The sequence below is a fragment of the Emys orbicularis genome, chromosome 2 (genome assembly GCF_028017835.1).
Source record: "Emys orbicularis isolate rEmyOrb1 chromosome 2, rEmyOrb1.hap1, whole genome shotgun sequence".
Lineage (NCBI taxonomy): Eukaryota > Metazoa > Chordata > Testudines > Emydidae > Emys > Emys orbicularis.
In genome coordinates, this window is record NC_088684.1 from 287,052,494 (window position 1) to 287,072,688 (window position 20,195).

A 20,195-nucleotide genomic window follows, 5' to 3' on the forward strand; every position below is an offset into this window, starting at 1 on the left:
CTAACTTGTGTGAAAACTACAAACTGCCTTGTCTTCGGTAGGATTTCACTTCAAGTCAGCGAACTCATGAATACACCGTCTTCCCCAGTGAAGACAAAGCCCTAAACCCCGTAGGCTACTTTGAAAATGTCAACTACAAATTCCCATTTAAGACCTATTCTAAAACCCACTGAAGTCGGTGGAAAGACTCTTCGGCACATAAATAAGTGGCCTCATCCCCCACAGCTCCCATTTAATTCATCCAAGCATGACAATGTTGGTTTAAATCCATTATTACTATATTGTCTTCAGTTAATATGCGAGAAAACAGGCCAGCTCCCATCAATCAATGCTCCATTGTAATGATCAGCAACGTCCAAGATAGTTCTTAGCTACTTCCCCTAGCAGATTGTTTTAAATACAGGACTCACCACAGCGCGGCTGAATGCTGCTCTCTTTTCCTCCTTGCTGGAGTCTTTTCCTCTCCAAACATAGATCTTAAAACCACCTTGGTCTAAAATGTGACAGTCCTGAAGTGAAGCAAAGGAAACAGATAGATCAAAAATTCTGCTGGGGCCAGGTGTCTCCCCTTATCCAAAGTGTCACCTGCACTCAAGTGTCACCAAAGTGTCTAGACTAGAAAATGTTGTGCCCCTTTTCCAGCAGTGGTTCAGGTGCACGGTTGCTAGCAGCAGCGTAAGAGCTAGTATAGGCAGCTGCACTATTCCTGGAAAATGGGTGCAATGTTTTCTGCACTGGACCCAGCTCAAATTGATCCCTGGAGTATCTGACACTTGTTCCAAACCCAGCAATGAGTCCTTTGCACACAGCAGCAACCAATCCGTCAGTTCCCAAAAGCATGGGGTGAGAGAGACTAGAAATGCAGGCCCTGAAAGTTCAACCTTCAGCCCACTGTGCTAGATTAATGAGTGGTACTGATTTGTAGAGTGCCTGCTGGGAGCTAGAGGAGTACGAAGCCATGCCTGACTTGGACCTGTCTTGCACCAGTGTAGGTCTGGAGTGACTTCCCTGAAGCCAGAGGAGTACACTGGTGTAAAAGCAGTGCAACATCAGAACCAGGCTGTGCCAGACAGGGCCGGCTCCAGGCACCAGCACAGGAAGCAGGTGCTTGGGGTGGCCAACGTAAAGGGGCGGCACGTCAGGGTCTTCGGCGGCAATTCAACAGTGGGTCCCTCACTCCCTCTCGGAGGGAAGGACCGGCTGCCGAATTGCCGCCGAAGAATGAAGCGGCACGGTAGAGCTGCTGCCAAAGTGCCACCGATCTCGGCTTTATCTTTTTTTTCTTCTTCGCCGCTTGGGGCGGCAAAAAAGCTGGAGCTGGCCCTGATGCCAGATCAGAACTAGGCCATGTGACTCTGCCTCAAATCCCTGACAGTTTAACTGCATCCTGGCACCCTACCAGGTAACAGTGACGGAGAACTGAGCTGCTTGTTTCTGAAGGAAAAGAGAAACAACCCAGAAGAACGCAGAACCTTTTCATCAGTGCTTAATTTGTGCCAGGGCTTGTCAGGGCTGAGCCCTGGCACCTCTAGGCTTGGCAGTTCGTAGCCCTGGCACCTCTGGGCTTGGCAGTTCATAGCCCCAGCACCTCCGGGCTTGCTGCATCAGTTATGAAAGTAAAAAAATTGCTTGAGCCCCGGCACCTCTTTCATTACAAATTAAGCACTATTTATCATTTCTACTCAGAGGTGACATGTACACTAATCCACCCTCGATAACACCTTACGCTTCTACAGCAAGAAACAGAGGGAGGGAGGGAGGGAGGCGAGAACCCTGGTTAGTCAGAGGGGTTGGTGACAGCTGACAGACGTATTGGTTTCCCTCATGGTAACCCCCCGATCTTGCGGGCTGGTTTGTTTGAAGAAATTAGTAGGGACAAATTCACTATCATATTTTAGCCAGATCCTCCCTCATGTATACGAACATGAGCTATTAACCATCTCTGTTCTGACAGTGCCTTGAGACACTTGACTGTTCCTTTAGTGACTGCCAAGGTCACATGTCCATGGGCGGTGAGGGCGGGCAGGTCACCGTCTCTCATAGCGGCTTCAATCCACCTTCACCCATCAACCACCAAAAGCAGACCTCAGACAGCCGGTGGTTCCCTTTAAAAAGGCACCTGATAGTTTGAGATATGGAAGGTCTCTAAGGCCCAAGAGCCTCCAAGGTAGTTAGGCACCTAACTGCCATACTCCGCCTTCATTATTATTTGTTTGATCATTTCACTTACAGGCTTCAGGCAAGGACCCAGTTACCACTATGCAGGTGCTGTGCAGGCAGGGGACAAGAAGTGACAGTTCTCATCACAAAGAGCTTACAACCTTAGCATCCCCCCCTTATTTCCCCACACCTTACCTCATGCTGGAGGAGATCTTGTGTGAGGGGCCGGGTGGCTATCTCCTGCACCACCAAGTTGTCGTCCTTTTCGTAGACACTAGAGGAGGCAATGGGCAGAGAAAAATTCACAGAGGGCTGGGGGAGAAGGGACTCTCCTCTTGGGGGACACACACTCATTCCCAGGGCTTGGGTTTGGAGGCCTAGCCCAGACTTACTGGTAGAGCCGGACGTTTGCTTTCTGCAGCTCATCGGCTTTCTCATCGGGCGTGGCGGCCCCGAGCGCCCCACGTCTCTCCCCAAGCACTGTTTTCATGATCTGCATGAGGTCCGGCGAGTCCTTCTCATTGTCAATGATGCCAATCTGGGCACGGCCGCCTCTCTCATCATCCCTGATGCTACGAGCCAGAGCCAGTCCCTGTAAGAGATAGGTCCTGATTTAGCCAATGAAAGGACTCGCCTTTCACCTCTGTAGGTGCCGGGTCAGGACTGACTTTCAATGCTCACACAGGATATTTCAGTCCAATTTATTATCTTGGTCAATGCAGTCTGGCTGGGCAACCACAAACATAAGAACATAAGAAAGGCCGTACTGGGTCAGACCAAAGGTCCATCTAGCCCAGTATCTGTCTACCAACAGTGGTCAATGCCAGGTGCCCCAGAGGGAGTGAACCTAACAGGCAATGATCAAGTGATCTCTCTCCTGCCATCCATCTCCATCCTCTGACGAACAGAGGCTAGGGACACCATTCTTACCCATCCTGGCTAATAGCCATTTATGGACTTAGCCACCATGAATTTATCCAGTCCCCTTTTAAACATTGTTATAGTCCTAGCCTTCACAACCTCCTCAGGTAAGGAGTTCCACAAGTTGAATGGGGGCACGAGGCACCCAAACTATAACTCCCATGATGCACCACGGCAGCGTTTCCAAATGGAAACGTTTCGGTTTTTAACCAAATCTTTACATTCTCTGTAGAAAGACATTTTTTGGTGAAAAAAGCTATTGAGTTGAAAACCCAATTTTCCATTGAAAAACAGTTTAGACAGAACGTTTTCAAGCAGCCTTGGAATTCTAGCGTCGAAGGAAATCTGGACATCATCTCTCACTGCAAACCCTCCTTCTGCTGCCACGTTTCTCATGTCTGGAAATCTGCCCTGCAGCCTCTTCTGCCCCATTGCTCCTTGGGGAACCTGCCTCCTCTCCACCTCTGCTGAAAGCATCAGCTGCTCGCCTTACCCTGACCATGCTGCTACCTTCTCCATGGTGTTCCCAAGGTAGGGTTACCATACGTCTGTATTTTCCCGGACATGTCCGGCTTTTTGGTTCTTAAATCGCCATCTGGGAGGAATTTTTGAATATCTAAACATCCAGGATTTTGCCATTATTATTTTTCCCCAAAGAAGAGTTGATCATTCGAGAGAGCGCCCGCTTTTTCCCCCTAGCTCCCAGCGCATGCGCCGCAAAACAGCTGTTTCGCGCGGCTGGGGGGGAGGAGGGGGAACGTGGCGCGCTTGGGAGAGGAGGCAGGGCCGGAGCGGGGATTTGGGGAAGGGGTTTGAATGGGGGCGGGGAAGGGGTGGAGTTAGGGCGCGGCCAGGGGCCCCCGTGGAGTGTCCTCTTTTTTGAATGTTCAAATATGGTAACCCTACCCCAATGCCCAGCTCTCCGGATGCCACAACATGCAGAAAGATGCTGCCTGCCTTTTCATACATATAAAGGAGTGCCATGAGTTCACCCACAACCTCAGGCATCTCCCCTATGCCCCCAGAACCTGGTTCATAATTGCCTCCTGGTTTTTGATGGCCTTCCATTGCATTGGCCCTGACAACCACAGAGAGGCAGTGTGTGGTCCAGTGGGACAGGACGCTGGATGGGAACTCAGGAATAGAACCTAGTCCTCCCTAACACTGCCATGGTCCTGCAGGATGATCATGGCCATGTCACATCACCCCTCTGTGCCTCAGTTTCCCCATCTGTAAAATGTCGATAATGATACTTTTGTAAAATATTTTGAGATCTATGGAGAAAAGCTGATACATAAGAGCTTGGTATTCTTATTTCTACGTCTGCTTTTCTTCTGCTACTTTTTCTTCTGTCACTTTGCACTAGTCCACACTACCTTCTTTTAAAACAAATTTCCCCACCCCTGAGATCTCTAGTGTACATAAAGTTCCTGACTTTTTAAGCACTAGGTCACATAGACCTAAATGATGTCTAGAGAGGCTAAGTGATTTGCTCAAGGCCACACAGAGAATCTGCAGCAGAGCCAGGAACTGAACCTACATCCCCTGAACCTGTCCCATGCCATAACAGCAACACGATTCTTCCTCTCCTGTAGCAGCCGTTAATGGGAATATAGCCCTCTGATAGGGTTTTAACTACTCATCAGTGTATCACTCGTTTTGTGCCGGGGAGGCTGCTATTTTGCAATCATCATTGGTCATATTTCTCTTCATTTTTCAGGCTTTCAAAATGCCCCAAATAAATCCAATGGCGTTTTCTGCACTGACCCTGGATTTCTCCGCAATGTTGCAGTTGGGACCATTCCACTGGATCAGCACTTTCCCCAGGTCCAACAGAAACACATCCCCCTCATTGAAGCTGTCCCATGAAAGCTCCACCTGTCACGAGATAATGAAACAGTGCGTGTTACCAGGGAACAATGATCGTCAAGGAAAACTGGCTTCTGGGGAAGGAACTACACTCGGATATTAACAACATGCTTATTTTTCTCTGCAAAATCATTAAACTATTCATAACACGATCAGGGATTTATCATTTATTATCCTGTTTGAAGGGATGGGAACACCAGGCATTTTTTTAAAATTCAAGGAAGAATATGCGCGCACGCCCATGTGCAGATCTCCTTGTTCTTCTTTTAAAACTTCTAGTTTTCTGGTAACAGCAATAACCTCTGTGCAGGACACTGCATAGGAATAAATGATTGGCTGGGCCTACTGGCCAACAGCTTAGAATCATAGAATATCAGGGTTGGAAGAGACCTCAGGAGGTCATCTAGTCCAACCCCCTGCTCAAAGCAGGACCAACGCCAACTAAATCATCCCAGCCAGGGCTTTGTCAAGCCGGGCCTTAAAAACCTCTAAGGATGAAGATTTCACCACCTCCCTAGGTAACCCATTCCAGTGCTTCGCTACCCTCCTAATGAAATAGTGTTTCCTAATATCTAACCTAGACCTCCCTACTGCAACTTGAGACCATTGCTTCTTGTTCTGTCATCTGCCACCACTGAGAACAGCCTAGCTCCATCCTCTTTGAAACCCCCCTTCAGGTAGTTGAAGGCTGCTATCAAATCCCCCCCACCCCCCACTCTTCTCTTCTGCAGACTAAATAAGCCCAGTTCCCTCAGCCTCTCCTCATAAGGCATGTGCCCCAGCCCCCTAATCATTTTTGTTGCTTTCCACTGGACTCTCTCCAACTTATCCGCAATACTCCAGATGTGGCCTCACCAGTGCTGAATAGAGGGGAATAATCACTTCCCTCGATCTGCTAGCAATGCTCCTACTAATGCAGCCCAATATACCATTTGCCTTCTTGGCAACAAGGGCACATTGCTGACTCATATCCAGCTTCTCTCTCTTTCTCTCTCCAGGATAGCAAAACCCACTGTAAGTTATTGAACGTTGTTTATTCTGGAAGGCAGGGATTTTCAAACTGTGATGAACAATCAGTTGAGTAGAGTTGATCGGAAAATGGATTCCCTCCTCCCCCCCCCCACCCATGGAAAAGTTTCAGGACTAAGAGAAAGCGCACAGTCCCTGCACCAAGGAGCTTACAGTGGTGATGAGTAATAATGCTGGTGCTTGAAAGAGATCCTTTATATTCAGTGCTGCAGTCCCAGCTGCTTCTGCATAACAGAGCAGGGGGCTTCTATCGCGCCCTTCCCCTAGCCCCCCCCCCCCCCCCCGTCTGGGAGGCTCATCTATTTACGGGTACCACATATGCAAGCCAAGGTCTCGATCCTGCATAAAGCAGGGTCAGAAGCTCTGCGCGTACTGTGTGAGTTGGCACTGATGGAGCCAATGAGACTCCTAGCACAGCATAAGGGTAAGCATGTGTGCAAGTCTCTGAAGGATCGGGGCCTAATATTAGCGCTGAGTGGGGGAGGGAAGGGACAGCCAGGGTTACAGCAATGCAGCGGTGCGGTGAGTCAGCTTAGACATGTGCATGTCTTGGCAATCCAATGCGGTCTTAAAAATACAATAATATTATTGAATAATATGTTAATCATACATAATGATACATGATATCATCATATGTAATAATTATTATTACAACCACCTGCAGCAGGCCCTAGGGAAATGCATATAAAAACCGGAACCATTTTTTCCTCCAGCTTCAGACGACAAGGCTGCTACAAGATCAAGTTCATAGTTGGCTCCGTTTTAGTTGTGTAAGAAATCCATGACTTCAGCTAGAAGGACTGCAAATCTGATTCGGCTTCCACTTATACCAGTGTCACTCCATTGTCTTCAACACTGAGTGACACTGGTGTAAAGAAGACGAGAATCAGGCTCCGTGTTTGCAGCCATTGCTCAGAGGGCTTGATTTGCATCTCACACCGGTGTAAGGCGTAAGTCCACTGAAATCTATGGTCAGCTGGTTCAAACTGATGCAGCACCATTGGCTTCATTGGAATCAGGGTGATTTACACCCGTTGAGGATTTGGTCCTGGTGAGTTACATGGGTATAAAACCGAAGTGAGGTCAGAATCTGACCCAGATTTTCTCGCACTGGAAAGCCATATGGTATGCCAGACCATTAACCGACAGCATTGCTCCTATGAAATTCACCATGAGTGACTAATACAAATCAAGCGCTTCTGCCCTTACCTCTGTGGCTGACACATGCTTCTTCCCCTTGACATGAAGGAGGCGTCTGATGTTGTACATATTGGTCTCCACGTGCTTGAATCCTGAAGCGACGCCTCCCTTCTTGTAGCTGTTGCGTAACAGGGAATCGAGGGTTAAAATTAGAGCAGGTAAGAAAATGAGGGTTTTCCCAGGAAAATGTCAAGTTTTTGGCAAAAAAAAAAAATCAAAATCTGAAATATCCAGAAGTTTGTTTTTGAAAATGCTGCCACAGTGCCTCAGGGGAGTTGTAGTTTGTGCTCCTCGTGCTCCCATTCTCCTCGATAGGCCAGGTTCTCTGGTCAGGTTACATCTCCCATGATGCACCATGATCTTCCCTCTTGCATCATAAGCCTCACGTGGCTGTGGTGCATCATGGGAGGTGGAGTCTATATGGTGAACCTGGCCCATAGAGGAGAATGGAATTGTGACCACTTGAAGTCTCTCCCCCATAGGCACTGCAGAGGCATTTCGGAATTGAAATATTTCAGTTCCCAGGTACACAGTTTTTTGATGAAAAAGCAAAATTTTCCCCAGACTCTTTTTGAAAATAGAAACCATTGTATTGAAAAATCTAATTTTCCATCGAAAAACAGTTTTCATGGAAAAATTTTGACCACCCCTAATTAAAACAACATTCTGCAGGGACTCAGGATGCCACCCTCCTCTCCGACGTAAGCTATTTGTGCTTGTGCTGTGGGACATGTGGATCACAATGTTTGACTGCAGGTCCTACTGTGACCCAAGAACCACTGAATGCCAAGGGCATATAGGGTACAAGGATCCCCTGGGTGCACTAGAAGAATGTCATGTAAGGTTTCCAATTAAACCCTGTGTCACACTGGTCGTCATAACCATTGTGAGGTGTACGTATGGATGTTGGGTAAGGAGTTACGTATATAGACTGACAATTATGTACTTAAAGTCTGTGACAAAGGGACTGGTCACCAGAAAGGTGAAAAGCAGTTGTGTTTTTTCAGGCAAGAAATGTTTCTCTGTCTGTTTACATGTAAATTAAATATTGTACAGTTCACATCCATTTAAAGTCTGAGCAAAATTCTAATCAATAGATTACGGAAACTGCAGGAAAAAACAAACCCAGTCGGGGTTTATCCTGTTTTGAAGAAAGACAATGAACTTTTGAAACTTGATCTGGGGATGCAGATGAACCCTCCCTCCCCAGTTATTCCTTCAAACTGTGACGGCAAGCCATCAGCAAACTTGATCTTAGGAGAAAGCAGCACCTCAGTAAAACTGGTTGAAAATGCTGGGGAAAGGAATTAGGGGAAGCTACCCTGTAGGAGACAGGGAATGTCTTTCGAGTTAACTTTAGGCTCTGGAAAGCGTGTTATGATTTTTTTCTAGGCAATCATTTGTTTCCAATATTCTTACTTTCTACCACTTGGATCTCTGTTCTTTGAAAAGTTTATCAATATATATAGAGCTGTGTGTTAAGTAAATGATGATGCTGAGTTGAATCTTGCAAGCTGGGCAGGGATGATGTCCCTGGCCTCTGTTTGCCAGAAGCTGGGAATGGGCGACGGGATGGATCACTTGATTATTACCTGTTCTGTTCATTCCCTCTGGGGCACCTAGCACTGGCCACTGTCGGAAGACAGGATACTGGGCTAGATGGACCTTTGATCTGACTCAGTAGGGCCATTCTTATGTTCTTATGTGTACTATTCCTCTGGGAGTAGCCAATCTGAGACTTGTATGAGTGCTCCATGGGACAGGGGCTGAGCACTCCAGCAGGATGCTCAGACGACTTGGAGGTTGGTGTGTGCCTACCGCTAACCTGTACTGAGAGACAGGGGCCTGGAGGGAAGTCTTGTGTTGCCAGAAACTAGTGGATTCAGGTTGCTAATACACAGTAACTGCCGGATGCTGGGACTGGATGACAGACGATGGATCACTTGATAACTGCCCTGTTCTGTTCATTCTCTTTCAAGCATCTGGCATTGGCCACTGTCAGAAGACTGGATACTGGGCTAGGTGGACCATTGGTCCGACCCAATATGGCCGTTCTTATTTTGTTGACTGCTTCTTGTTTCTTCTTCTTAGCGTATGCGCAACGTGCCTCAGGATTCATCACCGCATTTGGTCCACCAGTTGAACCATTAGCTTCCCTGGCTCAGGCCAGGTACTGTGGGGAGGGTGACTTGAACGCTGATCCATGCTCCCCGCTTCGCGCTAAGGGCAGGTGGTAGTGAGGTGCCTCGTGACACTGGGGTACCCTTGCCCCACACCTTTGTCACAAGGCATGATGTCATTAGTTCCTTCCAACACAACTTTATGATGAAGACACAGACGCAGCCCAATTCCTGAGCTGTTTTCCTGGCTTGTGGGGTGCACCAGCAAGGAGTGGGATGGGTGGCATCCTCTCGTGATCACCATGTATTTTGCACAATCGCACACCTCACATGCATGTATCAGGCCTTGCACTAAGTTTCAGCAATGTGCATGCCTGTGTGGGAAAGAAAAGATGTAGCTTTGGGGTTTTATAATAGTTCTAGCCCAGTTGGTAACACACCAGTAACATAATATTTCAACTTGGTCCACAAATTTAATAATGGTTAATAAAATGGGTGCAAAATGCTATCAGCAATGTGAGGGTGAATTCAGATTTTATAGCATTTTAGCCCGGCTTTGCACAGGTATGAATAACTACACAAGGTATGAGGCAGTCCCGGAGAGAAAGGCTGGTCCAGTGGTCTAAATACATTAGAGATTGTAAAGCATTCATATACTCTGGTAATGGAGGTCACATAAGAGCCTAAAATAGAGTGACTTCAATGGAGTTACTCCTGATTACTGCCAATGTGAGATTAGAATCATGTCCTGTACAGAGTTTGTTTTATGAAGGTCCTAACGATGTGTCCTGGTTACCTGAAATGAGACTCAGGCCTGCGTGGGGTTTAATGAAGAGGAGATTTTGGCCCATCCATTTTTTACCCTGCATGTACAGTAAAGATTCAAAGGATTTAGTAGAGATGGGTGAAATGTTTCCCATTCCAAAATAAAAAAATTGGGGAGAAAAATTTGAGGAAGGAGTTTATGAAAATTTCCCCTGATTTTGACCAACTATGAGGCTGGTCAACAATTTTCAGATTTTAAAATTGTGATGAATTTTTTTGAAAATTTGGGGAAAAAACAGGGAAAATTTAAAAAATAATAATGTTTTTGACCAGACCTACAGCCTAGTCTGAGTGCTTGGGCCAGCTGGGCAGGCGCCATTTATTTCCACTCACATAATGCCACTTTTGAAGTAGCTTTTGAAGGCCTCGGACTCATGTCCCTCCACTTCTCGATGTTGCACTGGGCTTCCCCCAAGCATGTCATCCATCTGCGTGACGTAGAAGGCTGCAGCGCCCTGTTCATCCTGAGTGGAGTCCTTCCCGATCCAGTAGTGCAGGTCTGTGATGAAGCCGTTTGAGGTCTTCTTGTTCTTGGAAAGACAAAAGTGGCATAAAGAGGAGGTCAGGGTGAGAGTCGTTGCACTGGGAGGGTTCACACAGTGGAACCATGCAGATCTGCTTAGACCTGCAATCCAGGAACCAGGCCAGCTTGAAAGCATGATTGGCATCTTGTGAATAATACCTCTGGCAGAGGAGAACGGGTATAAACTAGAGAGCTGGCTCGCGGAGCCATTACTCAGGCAAAACTCCCATGCAGGCAGTGAACGTTCCCCTGAGCAAGGGAAACAGGATTTACCCTTAATATTCTGCATGCGAAAACCTACCTGAGATCAAGCTGTCCTAGGGCCAAGCCCTGCACCACGGAAGCTCCTGGGAATTTTGCCAGTGATTTCAATGGGAGCAGGATTTGAGCCATAAAGAACGCCGGGAGGCCCTGATTCAGGAAAGCACTTAATGGGACTTAAACACATGCCTACCTTTTTAGCAAGTGCTTACTTGTTATGTCTCAGGTACATATATGGCCCCATTACCATAGTAACAGAGCGCCTCAAAATCTTCACTCTATTTGAGGGGGCCATTTAGGGAACTGGGGTAAAAATCTGTCTGGGGATTGGCCCTGCTTTGAGCAGGGGGTTGGACTAGATGACCTCCTGAGGTCCCTTCCAATCCTGATATTCTATGATTCTATTTGTTCTCAACACTCCTGCTAGGTAGGGAGGTGCTATTACCCCCAGTTCATGGAGGCACAGACTAAGCGACTTGCCTACATTCACACAGGAAACCTGTGGCAGAACAATGCCTTGATCCCAGGCTTCCCATGCCCCAGACTAACACTAACCACTAGACCCATCCTTTCCCAGATCAGGGCCTGACTGCCACAACTAGCGAGCTGCCCTTACTCTCATGTTTGGTGAGTGTTCTATTGGTCATTTAATGAATGTTCCTACATGCGGTCAGAACCTTGCACAAAACGCTCTCACACATGTGCATTATGAGGATACAGTCTTCAATTACATGATCACACACTGTTTTTCCCACAGGATCCCCAGGTCATTGGGTACAAGGTGACAGACTGACCATTGCAAGGGCATCTGTAAATCTGGCATTTCCCCCCTAATTTTTTGAGTGATTGATTTTGCAGCCTAAATAACATTCACTGAATGCAATTTTTTGTACACAATATAGATCATAGGGCTCGATGTCTCTGCAGAAGAAAAGAGTGAAGGGGGATTTGATAGCAGCCTTCAACTACCTGAAGGGGGGTTCCAAAGAGGATGGAGCTCGGCTGTTCTCAGTGGTGGCAGATGACTGAACAAGGAGCAGTGGTCTCAAGTTGCAGTGGGGGAGGTCCAACCCTAATCTTCTATGCTTCTATACACACATAATGTTTTCACCCCTCAGCCAAAAGGCCGAGAATACACAGAATAAATACAAAGTGACTACAAATGGTGTGTGTGAAACCCTGCTGACTCTCAAACACAGGTCTAGCTCCATGTGCGTTTGAGGTCCATACACCTCCCATTGTGATTCCTGTTGTGTGAAGCCAAATAGCCTAAAGAGAAAAGGCAAGCCCTCTGAAGACAGGTGTTTTGTGAATGGTGCTGGGCATTTCTCATCACCTATAATGATAAACTCCATCATCCACTGTGAAGGAAAACTAATAGAGACTCATTTTATAAAATGGTTTGAGGCTAAATTCTGTTTATCTGTTTTGTTCTGTGGAAAGCACTCAGATAACGTTGGTGAGCACCGGTTTAAGAGCCCAAGCAGAGAAGAACTTGATTTCTTTCGATATAGCTGCTTAATGTGCAATGAAATCACTCCATGTAATGTGCAATCCTGCAAGCAGCTCAGAGCCTCATTGCTCTAGAGACAATCCGTACCTAAACAGTCCGCGACCTCCATACGTCGACGGGGAGCGCGTTCGGGGATCGATTTATCGCGTCTAGACGAGACGTGATAAATCGATCCCCGATAGATCGATTGCTACCCGTCGATCCGTCTACTGGCCGTGTGTATGTCTATACTGCCATTAAAAACCTGCGGCTGGCCTGTGCCAGCTGACTCGGGCTTGTGGGGCTCAGGCTAAGGGGCTGTTTAATTGCAGTGTAGACATTCGGGCCTATGCTGGAGCCCTGGCTCTAGGACCCTGCGAGGTAAGAGGGTCCCAAACGTCTATATCATTAAACAGCCCCTTAGCCTGAATCACCTGGCATGGGCCAGCCACGAGTGTCTCACCGCAGTGTAGACAAACTCTTCAGCACAACCCCACCTTTCCTCCCTCGCCCTGTCTAAGGGTTAAGTTCTGTCATCACCTCCTCACGCAGAATTTCCATTCAAGTCAATGGCAGCTGGGTGCTTTCATTTCTGAGCACACACAGCTGTGCCCGAGACTCAGCCAACCTTGCTGTTTGCTTTCATAAAGCATCTGCTTGAGAAATATGACTAGCTGCAGGGCATGGCGGGCCTTCCCTTTTGTTAAAGATCCCAAGGGTGCCACCCTATGAGTCACTGAGCAGCAGGCAGGCTGTATTCAGGCAATGCCTGGCCTGGAAAGTGAAGCATGTCCCAGCATGAACAAGCTGATTCTTCTAATGCTGGAGTGACCAACACTCCTCCCCTGAATAAACCCTGGCTTAGTCCATGTGCAGCTGCATCAGCCTGATGGGTGGGAAGAAGAGACCCATTTGAGTCCACCTCCAGCCCTGTATAAACCAAAGGAATAATTCTGCTTCCCCTCCATAAGGAAGGCAGGGCAGGATTTGGGGGTAACATGGCTCTGCCTGAGCTCCCCATATACCAGTGCAATGTGGGCAGGACTTGGCAGAGAAGGGGTGGGTCTATGTCCCACTGACCATGCGGGTCTACCAGCAATTCCCTAATCTGGAGGGTGGAAGACCTGAGCTGCAGGGGCTATGGAGGAAGGGGAGAATTTACACCCCCACCCACCCGCTTTAGGAAGTGTGATAAGCCCATCGAAGATGCTTTCGGCCCTTTGCAATGGTCACTCTGGAGCACTGCTCCGAACAGCTGCCAAATGGAAAAGTGAACCCAAGCAGGCCTCTGAACCAGGGGCGCTAGAACAATGTGTAGAGAGGAGGGGGTTGAGAGAATTGAACCAAACTGTAAAGCCTGTGTATGATGGAAACCACTTCAAGCCAGGGGATGCGGCAGCACCCCCAGCTCCCCTAGTTCCAGTGCCTATGCTCTGAACCTGGAATGATCTATGCAAATGAAGAGTTAGGGAGATATTAAAGAAGCCCCAATACAGCACATTCTCCTGGAATATCACCCTGGGAACGCACGGCACTTCTGCTGCTGCAAGCCAGCTGCTCAGCCTCGGTTCTCAGAAGTGCCTCAGCCTTTGGGGTAGCCTGGGTCAAATCGCAAGTGAGCCTGGCTCAAATTCTGAGTGAACTCGTGAGCTCTCCTGACCCCCCCCCCCTTCCAGTTTTCTTACCACTACACAATACTGTGGTTACAGCACAGGACAGGATGCAGAAGACGTAGCTTCTATTCCCAGCTCTGCTACGGACTGAGTGTGTGACCCTGGGCAAGTCACTAAGGCCAACTTTTGCAAAAACCACCAGTGATTTTGGTTGCCTGAATTTCTAGGAGCCCAACTTGAGACACCTTAGAGGGGCCCGATTCTCAAAAAAAAGGGCTGATCACCCGACCCCTGAAAACCAGGTCCATTTTAAGGTTCTCAAAACTGGGCACCCTTGGCACACCCAAAATCCAGTTAGTCAGTTTTCAAACTATAGGCCTTCACCTTAGCGCTCCCTGGAGGGAATAGTCTGCAGGAGCACAGAGTATGAGGGTTATTTTCAAGAGGACATAACAGAGATGATTGTCTTTTTCATGCATTTCCCCCCATTGTTGCTTCTCTGGCCTTTCTTATACTGAATATGCAACTTCAGGCGTTAAAATCAGGCTGTTGATGGGATGGCGAATAAGTTACGTTTTACCACGGTGCTGCTGGAACCAGGCAAAGTAGTGACTTGAGCTCCAGTCCAAGGGAGGTTAATGAAATAGTGCAGAGCATTTCCAAACATACTGACATCTGCTTGGCTTACTTACATATAATATGATGTAACAGTCTCCTTCGAAAAAGCCCCCATAAGCCTTTTCGGGAATGGGAACCATTTTCATTTTCTGCAAGAAATCGGAGAAAGCAACAGTAAAAAAAAATAAAAATGCACGGACAAGATACAGCAGTGAGTTTGCTGGGGTAACAAATGGGGTATCACCCTTCTCCTCTGTATATTGCCATAAGCCTGGTTCAAAAGAGGGAAGCAGCAAAGATGCAAAATCCGGGCCCCACTGAAATCAAGGGGAATTTTGCCATTGACTTCAGTGGAGCCAGGCACTAAGCACCCAAGAGTCTTGCTCCCAGAGCCATCATGTCTTTCTGCTGTTTATGGTCTGTGCCATTGAGTTCACCTTTGCAGAAAGGCCATATTACAACTACACTGTTGGAAAGTCTGAGACTCCAGCACTTTCTAACCCCAGCCACCTACCCACACACCCCAGCAGGTCAAACATAATTCTTTGATGCTTCCAGACCAGCTGTTGTGCTCCAGACACAGGCTGGGTAAACCACGTGACAACAAAACACCTTTTAAAAATATTAGGCTCTAAGATTTTGCATAGTGCTAGCAACAGGTGCTGGGGATTCTATTCACAGCATGTCTCTAACGTGCAGAGCAAGCCAAAGGATTTCAACTCTGAACTGGAGGGCGAGAGGCCTCTATGACTCACGCCTTGGCCTCTGTTTAAGTTCTTACACAGCACCCATCGCTATACGATCAGTGAGCAACTGCTGAAGTGTCCAACTAATTTGTTAGGTCCCCTAGCTGGGAAAATCCATCCCTAAATTTTCCAAGGATTAATAAAGATGGACTGCTAACAACTCAGTTTTAGCTGAAGCCCAGAAGCACAAGCTGAATTCTCCCTCTATGATTTAATGGACCTTTAAAATAGATCTATCTGTTTTGAGCCTCTGTTGAAGTACACCGCTTCCCTTTGGGGGCAGCGTGGTCTAGTGGGACGAGTGCTAGACAGGTATTTGGGACACCTGGGTTCTATTCCCGACTGTGCCCCTGAGTTGCTGTTGCTAAGTCGTTTAGCGCAAGGACTGTCTTATTATCTGTTTGTCCAGTGCCCAGCCCAGGGAGGCATCTGGGGAATGAATAAATAACAAAGCAACCCGATGCTCAGTATAGGTCTCATCTTATCTATGATTATCAGCAGAGGTAAAGGTCTCCTACTGCTTCAAGCCTGGGCCAAATCCCATGTGATTCAACAGGCTTTGACTCAGGCCCTTAGTCCTTTAAATCATAGAATACCAGGGTTGGAAGGGACCTCAGGAGGTCATCTAGTCCAACCCCCTGCTCACAGCAGGACCAATCCCCAGACAGATTTTTACCCCAGTTCCCTAAATGGCCCCCTCAAGGATTGAACTCATAACCCTGGGTTTAGCAGGCCAATGCTCAAACCACTGAGCTATCCTCAAGTGACAAAGCCTCATACTTCTACTGCTGAAAGACTTGAGTTCAAACCCTGCTGTTGGCCTGAGCAGCATCAAGGCTCACCATTACCAGAGGATTCGACTGCTGCATTTGACCTCTTAGGCCAGCGACAGCCCAGAATGGAGCATTCCTGGCACCTACCCTAGCTAACACTGAAGAGACAGCAGGCTTCATAGAGGCAGAGAACTAGCGTTTGAAAGGTCAGTAAGCCACACGCCGAGAGCCCCGTCGTGTTCCCTCACTCAGATAAGCAGAGAACAGGCAGAATAGATTTCTGGGCTCCATTCGCATTTGCATGGAGTTTTCCAGTTCACTTCAAACAAGAATATGAAACCAGGCAAACTCACTGGGCTGAAATTCAGACCAATGATGTGTGGTTTATGACTCACTCGCTATTTATAGAGCACAGTCCTGGGCTAGTTTGATTTCTGTGTGCTATGGGTGTAGGCAGACATTGACCGCGTACACTGTACATACTGCACACTATGTACACAAGGGCATATTATTGTAATTTCCCAGGCAAATGTTCTGGTTTGGTTTGTTCCATATCAGGCCTTTTATTAACACAGTGCTAGACAATCAAGAGGGGACTCAAACTCAAGTTAGAAAGAAGGCACACATTTTTACAACTGCGAGGGTGATTCACCCTTAGACCAGGCTACCAAGGTTTCTCCATCTCTTGGAGTCTTCACAGCAAGACTGGATGTCCTTCTGGAAGAGTTTAGCCAAACACAAGTTACTGGGGTCAGTGCAGGGGTCACTGGGTGAAACTTTATGGCCTGTAGACAAGTTGACGCAACATATGGGTTGCTTCTGGTCTTAAGATCTATGAATCAATGAACCATACGGGGTTCAAAACAACGATCAACGAGCAGGGGCGGCAGGTTTGTATAATTTTTGGTGGTGCCCAAAACGGGTCCAAGTCCCGCCCCCCCACACCTGCCTAAGGCTCTGGGAGGGAGTTTGGGTGCGGGAGGGGGTTTGGGGTGTGGGCTCTGGGCTGGGGGTTGGGGTGGAGGAGGGGGTGCAGGGTGTGGGCTCTGGGAGGGAGTTTGGGTGTAGGAGGAGTGAAGGGTCAGGCTCTGGGAGGGAGTTTGGGTGTGGGAGGGGGTTGGGGTGGAGGAGGGGGTGCAGGCTCTGGGAGGGAGTTTGGGGTGCGGGCTCTGGGCTGGGGCAGGGGTGGAGGAGGGGGTGCAGGGTGTGGGCTCTGGGAGGGAGTTTGGGTGTGGGAGGGGTGCGGGTTCTAGGAGGGAGTTTGGGTGCGGGAGGGGGTTTGGGGTGCGGGCTCTGGGCTGGGGCAGGGGTGGAGGAGGGGGTGCAGGGTGTGAGCTCTGGGAGGGAGTTTGGGTGTGGGAGGGGTGCGGGTTCTAGGAGGGAGTTTGGGTGCGGGAGGGGGTTTGGGGTGCGGGCTCTGGGCTGGGGCAGGGGGTTGGGGTGGAGGAGGGGGTGCAGGGTGTGAGCTCTGGGAGGGAGTTTGGGTGTGGGGTGCGGGCTGGGGCAGGGGTGCGGGGCTTATCTCGGGCAGCTCTTGAAAACGACCCGCACACCGCTTTGGCAGCGGCTCCGGCAGAGGGGCTGGGGGGTCTCCATGTGCCGCTGCCTGCAGGCACCACCCCTGCAGCTCCCATTGGCTGCAGTCCCCAGGCAATGGGAGCTGCGGAGTCGGTGCTCAGGGCGGGGGCAGCGCACGGAGAAACCCGCCCTCCCCCGGGCCTGGAGGGACGTGCCGGCCGCTTCTGGGAGTGGCGCAGAGCGAGGGCAGACAGGAAGCCGCCTTAGCCCCACTGTGCTGCCGGTGGTGGCGGCTGGGGGCCCCCGGGGCCCTTTTAAATCACCCGGGGGCAGCAGGCGGGGCCGGGAGACACTCGGGGGAGACGCGCGGGCACGGCAGGCGGGGCTGGGGGGGAGACCTGGCCCTGAACATTGGTGGAGCCGGGCCCCTGGGCCCTGAATATTCCTGGAGCACGGGCACCCCGGTACCATATAACTCGCCGCCCCGTCAATGAGTATCTGAAAGGTGAGAGTAACGTATTCAGGGCAGTAATAAGTGTGTCTAACGAGAAGGAATGGAATGAAGTTCAGAAAGGAAGGACTGGGGTGAATACCAGGAAAAAGGGCCTGACAATGTGAGCCACTACATATTCCATGTGGAAATGGTGGAGACCTCATTGCTTGGGACATTTTAAAGCCAAATGAATGAATAACTAGTAACTGCACTGTAGGGAGGGGGGCGCGGTGGTTGGACTGGATGACGTCATAGGCATTTCCATCTCTGACTCCCCTATCTAGATCTCTCCTGCTCACAGTACGTAGCCTGGGAATTACGATCGTACTAAGGGTGGGGATGGGCGAGGCAGCGGAGGGATCAGTGAGTGCACATACTTCAGAGCGTTAGTTACACCTCCTGCTCCAAGCTGCCTCTTGAACCACACAGCTCTGTGACAGGGTGATCTGAGGGTCAAGGCAAGAGTCGATAGCTTCCAGCATTTGCCTGGGAACGTTTGAGCCAGTGGACAGCCCTGGCCTACTTTCAGTTTTGGTGGTGGGAGAGGGGGTTTAACAAGCAGCTTTGGTGGGCACTACAAGCTTGAGAACCCCTTCCAACATTACACTCACACTCACACTCTCTTCTATGGCTGTGCTGAGCCTGCAGCTCACAGCAGTTCAAGCCGTGCATTTTTCTGGTCGCCCAACTGGTTTCCCCTCATACCAGCGTGTCCCTGGGGAACAGACTTGCTTTTAATGACAGCTCCCCTGGAAAGTGGCGCAATGCCACGTGCACAAACAGGGAAAGGCAATGACTCTCCATCATTCCCAATGGCAACATCTTCGCCAAGCAGGTCTCACTGCACAGTCCCTGCCAGTGAGAGTCACACGACAGTCTCTGCTCAGCTCCTTGGGCTCTGCTCTCTAAGCCTCGGGCTGGGCTCCTGTTTGGGGCACGCTCAGCAGCAGGCGGCCAGCTGTGGAACACCCTTCTGGGGAAAACAGGCTGAGCCAGGCACTAGCCACGGCCACCTCTTTGGTCAGGACTCTCCGCCAGCTGCAGCATCTCCCTAGCACCTGTCTTACCGTCACGGCTGGCAACAGGCCGTCGGGACCAGTGCTAAGCCACTAGTGCAGACCGGGCTCAGGCATATCTACAGTCACATCAGTGCTGCTGTGAACAACAGTATCTGCTCTGGATAGTCTTGGGGTCTCTGAAGAGCTGGGCTCAGTCCCTGACTCTGCCACTGACTCACTGCGGGACCTTGGGCAAGTCACTTAAATCCTCTATTTCTCAGCTGTAATGTGGGAATAGTAACGCTTCCTTTCTCCCAATCTTGGTCTTGTCTATTTAGATTGAAAGCTGTACAAGGCGGGGACTGTCTATTACAGAGTGTACGTGCAGCACCTAGTGCAGTGGAGTCTCTGGATGCTACTGTAATAAAGTATCAACTTTAGTCTCACAACATTCCTGTTTCCTAAGTCAGTATTATCTCTATTTTACAGATGGGGAAACTGAGGCCAAGAGCCGTCGCACGAGTCGCTGAACGTTACACACAGAGTGGGATAAAGCTGGGAATAGAATTTGGGTCTCCTGATTCCTAGTCTTCCTTCGTCTTTAACTACAAGACCATCTTTTCTCTCTCACCTAAGCAATCTTCACAGCATCTCTTTCTTGTAAAACACCCCCAGACCCTCCCCCTCCAATCTGCGAAGGATGCGCTCCTCTCACTGTACCTCTATGGTCCATATCTGCAGCCCCGGCTTTCTCTCGATAGTGGGGAGGCCCGTGTCAGTCTCCGTCATTCTGCTGGTTGAACTGAAGGGGAGAAAGACAAAGTGTACAATAACTATCCAGTTTGGTAAAACTCCAAGCCAAGTGGCAGCGAGGCTCCTAGAACGTGGATTCACCCATAAGAACAAAATTCACTGCAGACTTTTGCTGGCTTTAGCCATTCGAACAACAGACCATGGCTCTGATTCCCCACGGCCTTGCACCTTGTGGTGTCATTTCAAATGAGGATAGATAAAATGCTGCCCCACACTCTGATTT

At 49.1% G+C, this 20,195-nt stretch overlaps 1 protein-coding gene across 1 annotated transcript in view; it reads right to left on the reverse strand.

Moving 5' to 3' along the window:
- Window positions 1-19,948, reverse strand: part of VILL (villin like) — a 37,444-nt gene extending 17,496 nt beyond the window's left edge. The window contains exons 1-8 of the mRNA XM_065398049.1: window positions 19,880-19,948; window positions 14,706-14,780; window positions 10,458-10,654; window positions 7,189-7,297; window positions 4,849-4,959; window positions 2,553-2,752; window positions 2,356-2,434; window positions 411-509 (exon numbers count right to left, since the gene is read on the reverse strand). Coding sequence (XP_065254121.1) covers window positions 411-509; window positions 2,356-2,434; window positions 2,553-2,752; window positions 4,849-4,959; window positions 7,189-7,297; window positions 10,458-10,654; window positions 14,706-14,780; window positions 19,880-19,948 — 939 coding nt within the window. The remainder of the gene's footprint in view (window positions 1-410; window positions 510-2,355; window positions 2,435-2,552; window positions 2,753-4,848; window positions 4,960-7,188; window positions 7,298-10,457; window positions 10,655-14,705; window positions 14,781-19,879) is intronic.
- Between the last annotated feature and the right edge of the window lie 247 nt (window positions 19,949-20,195).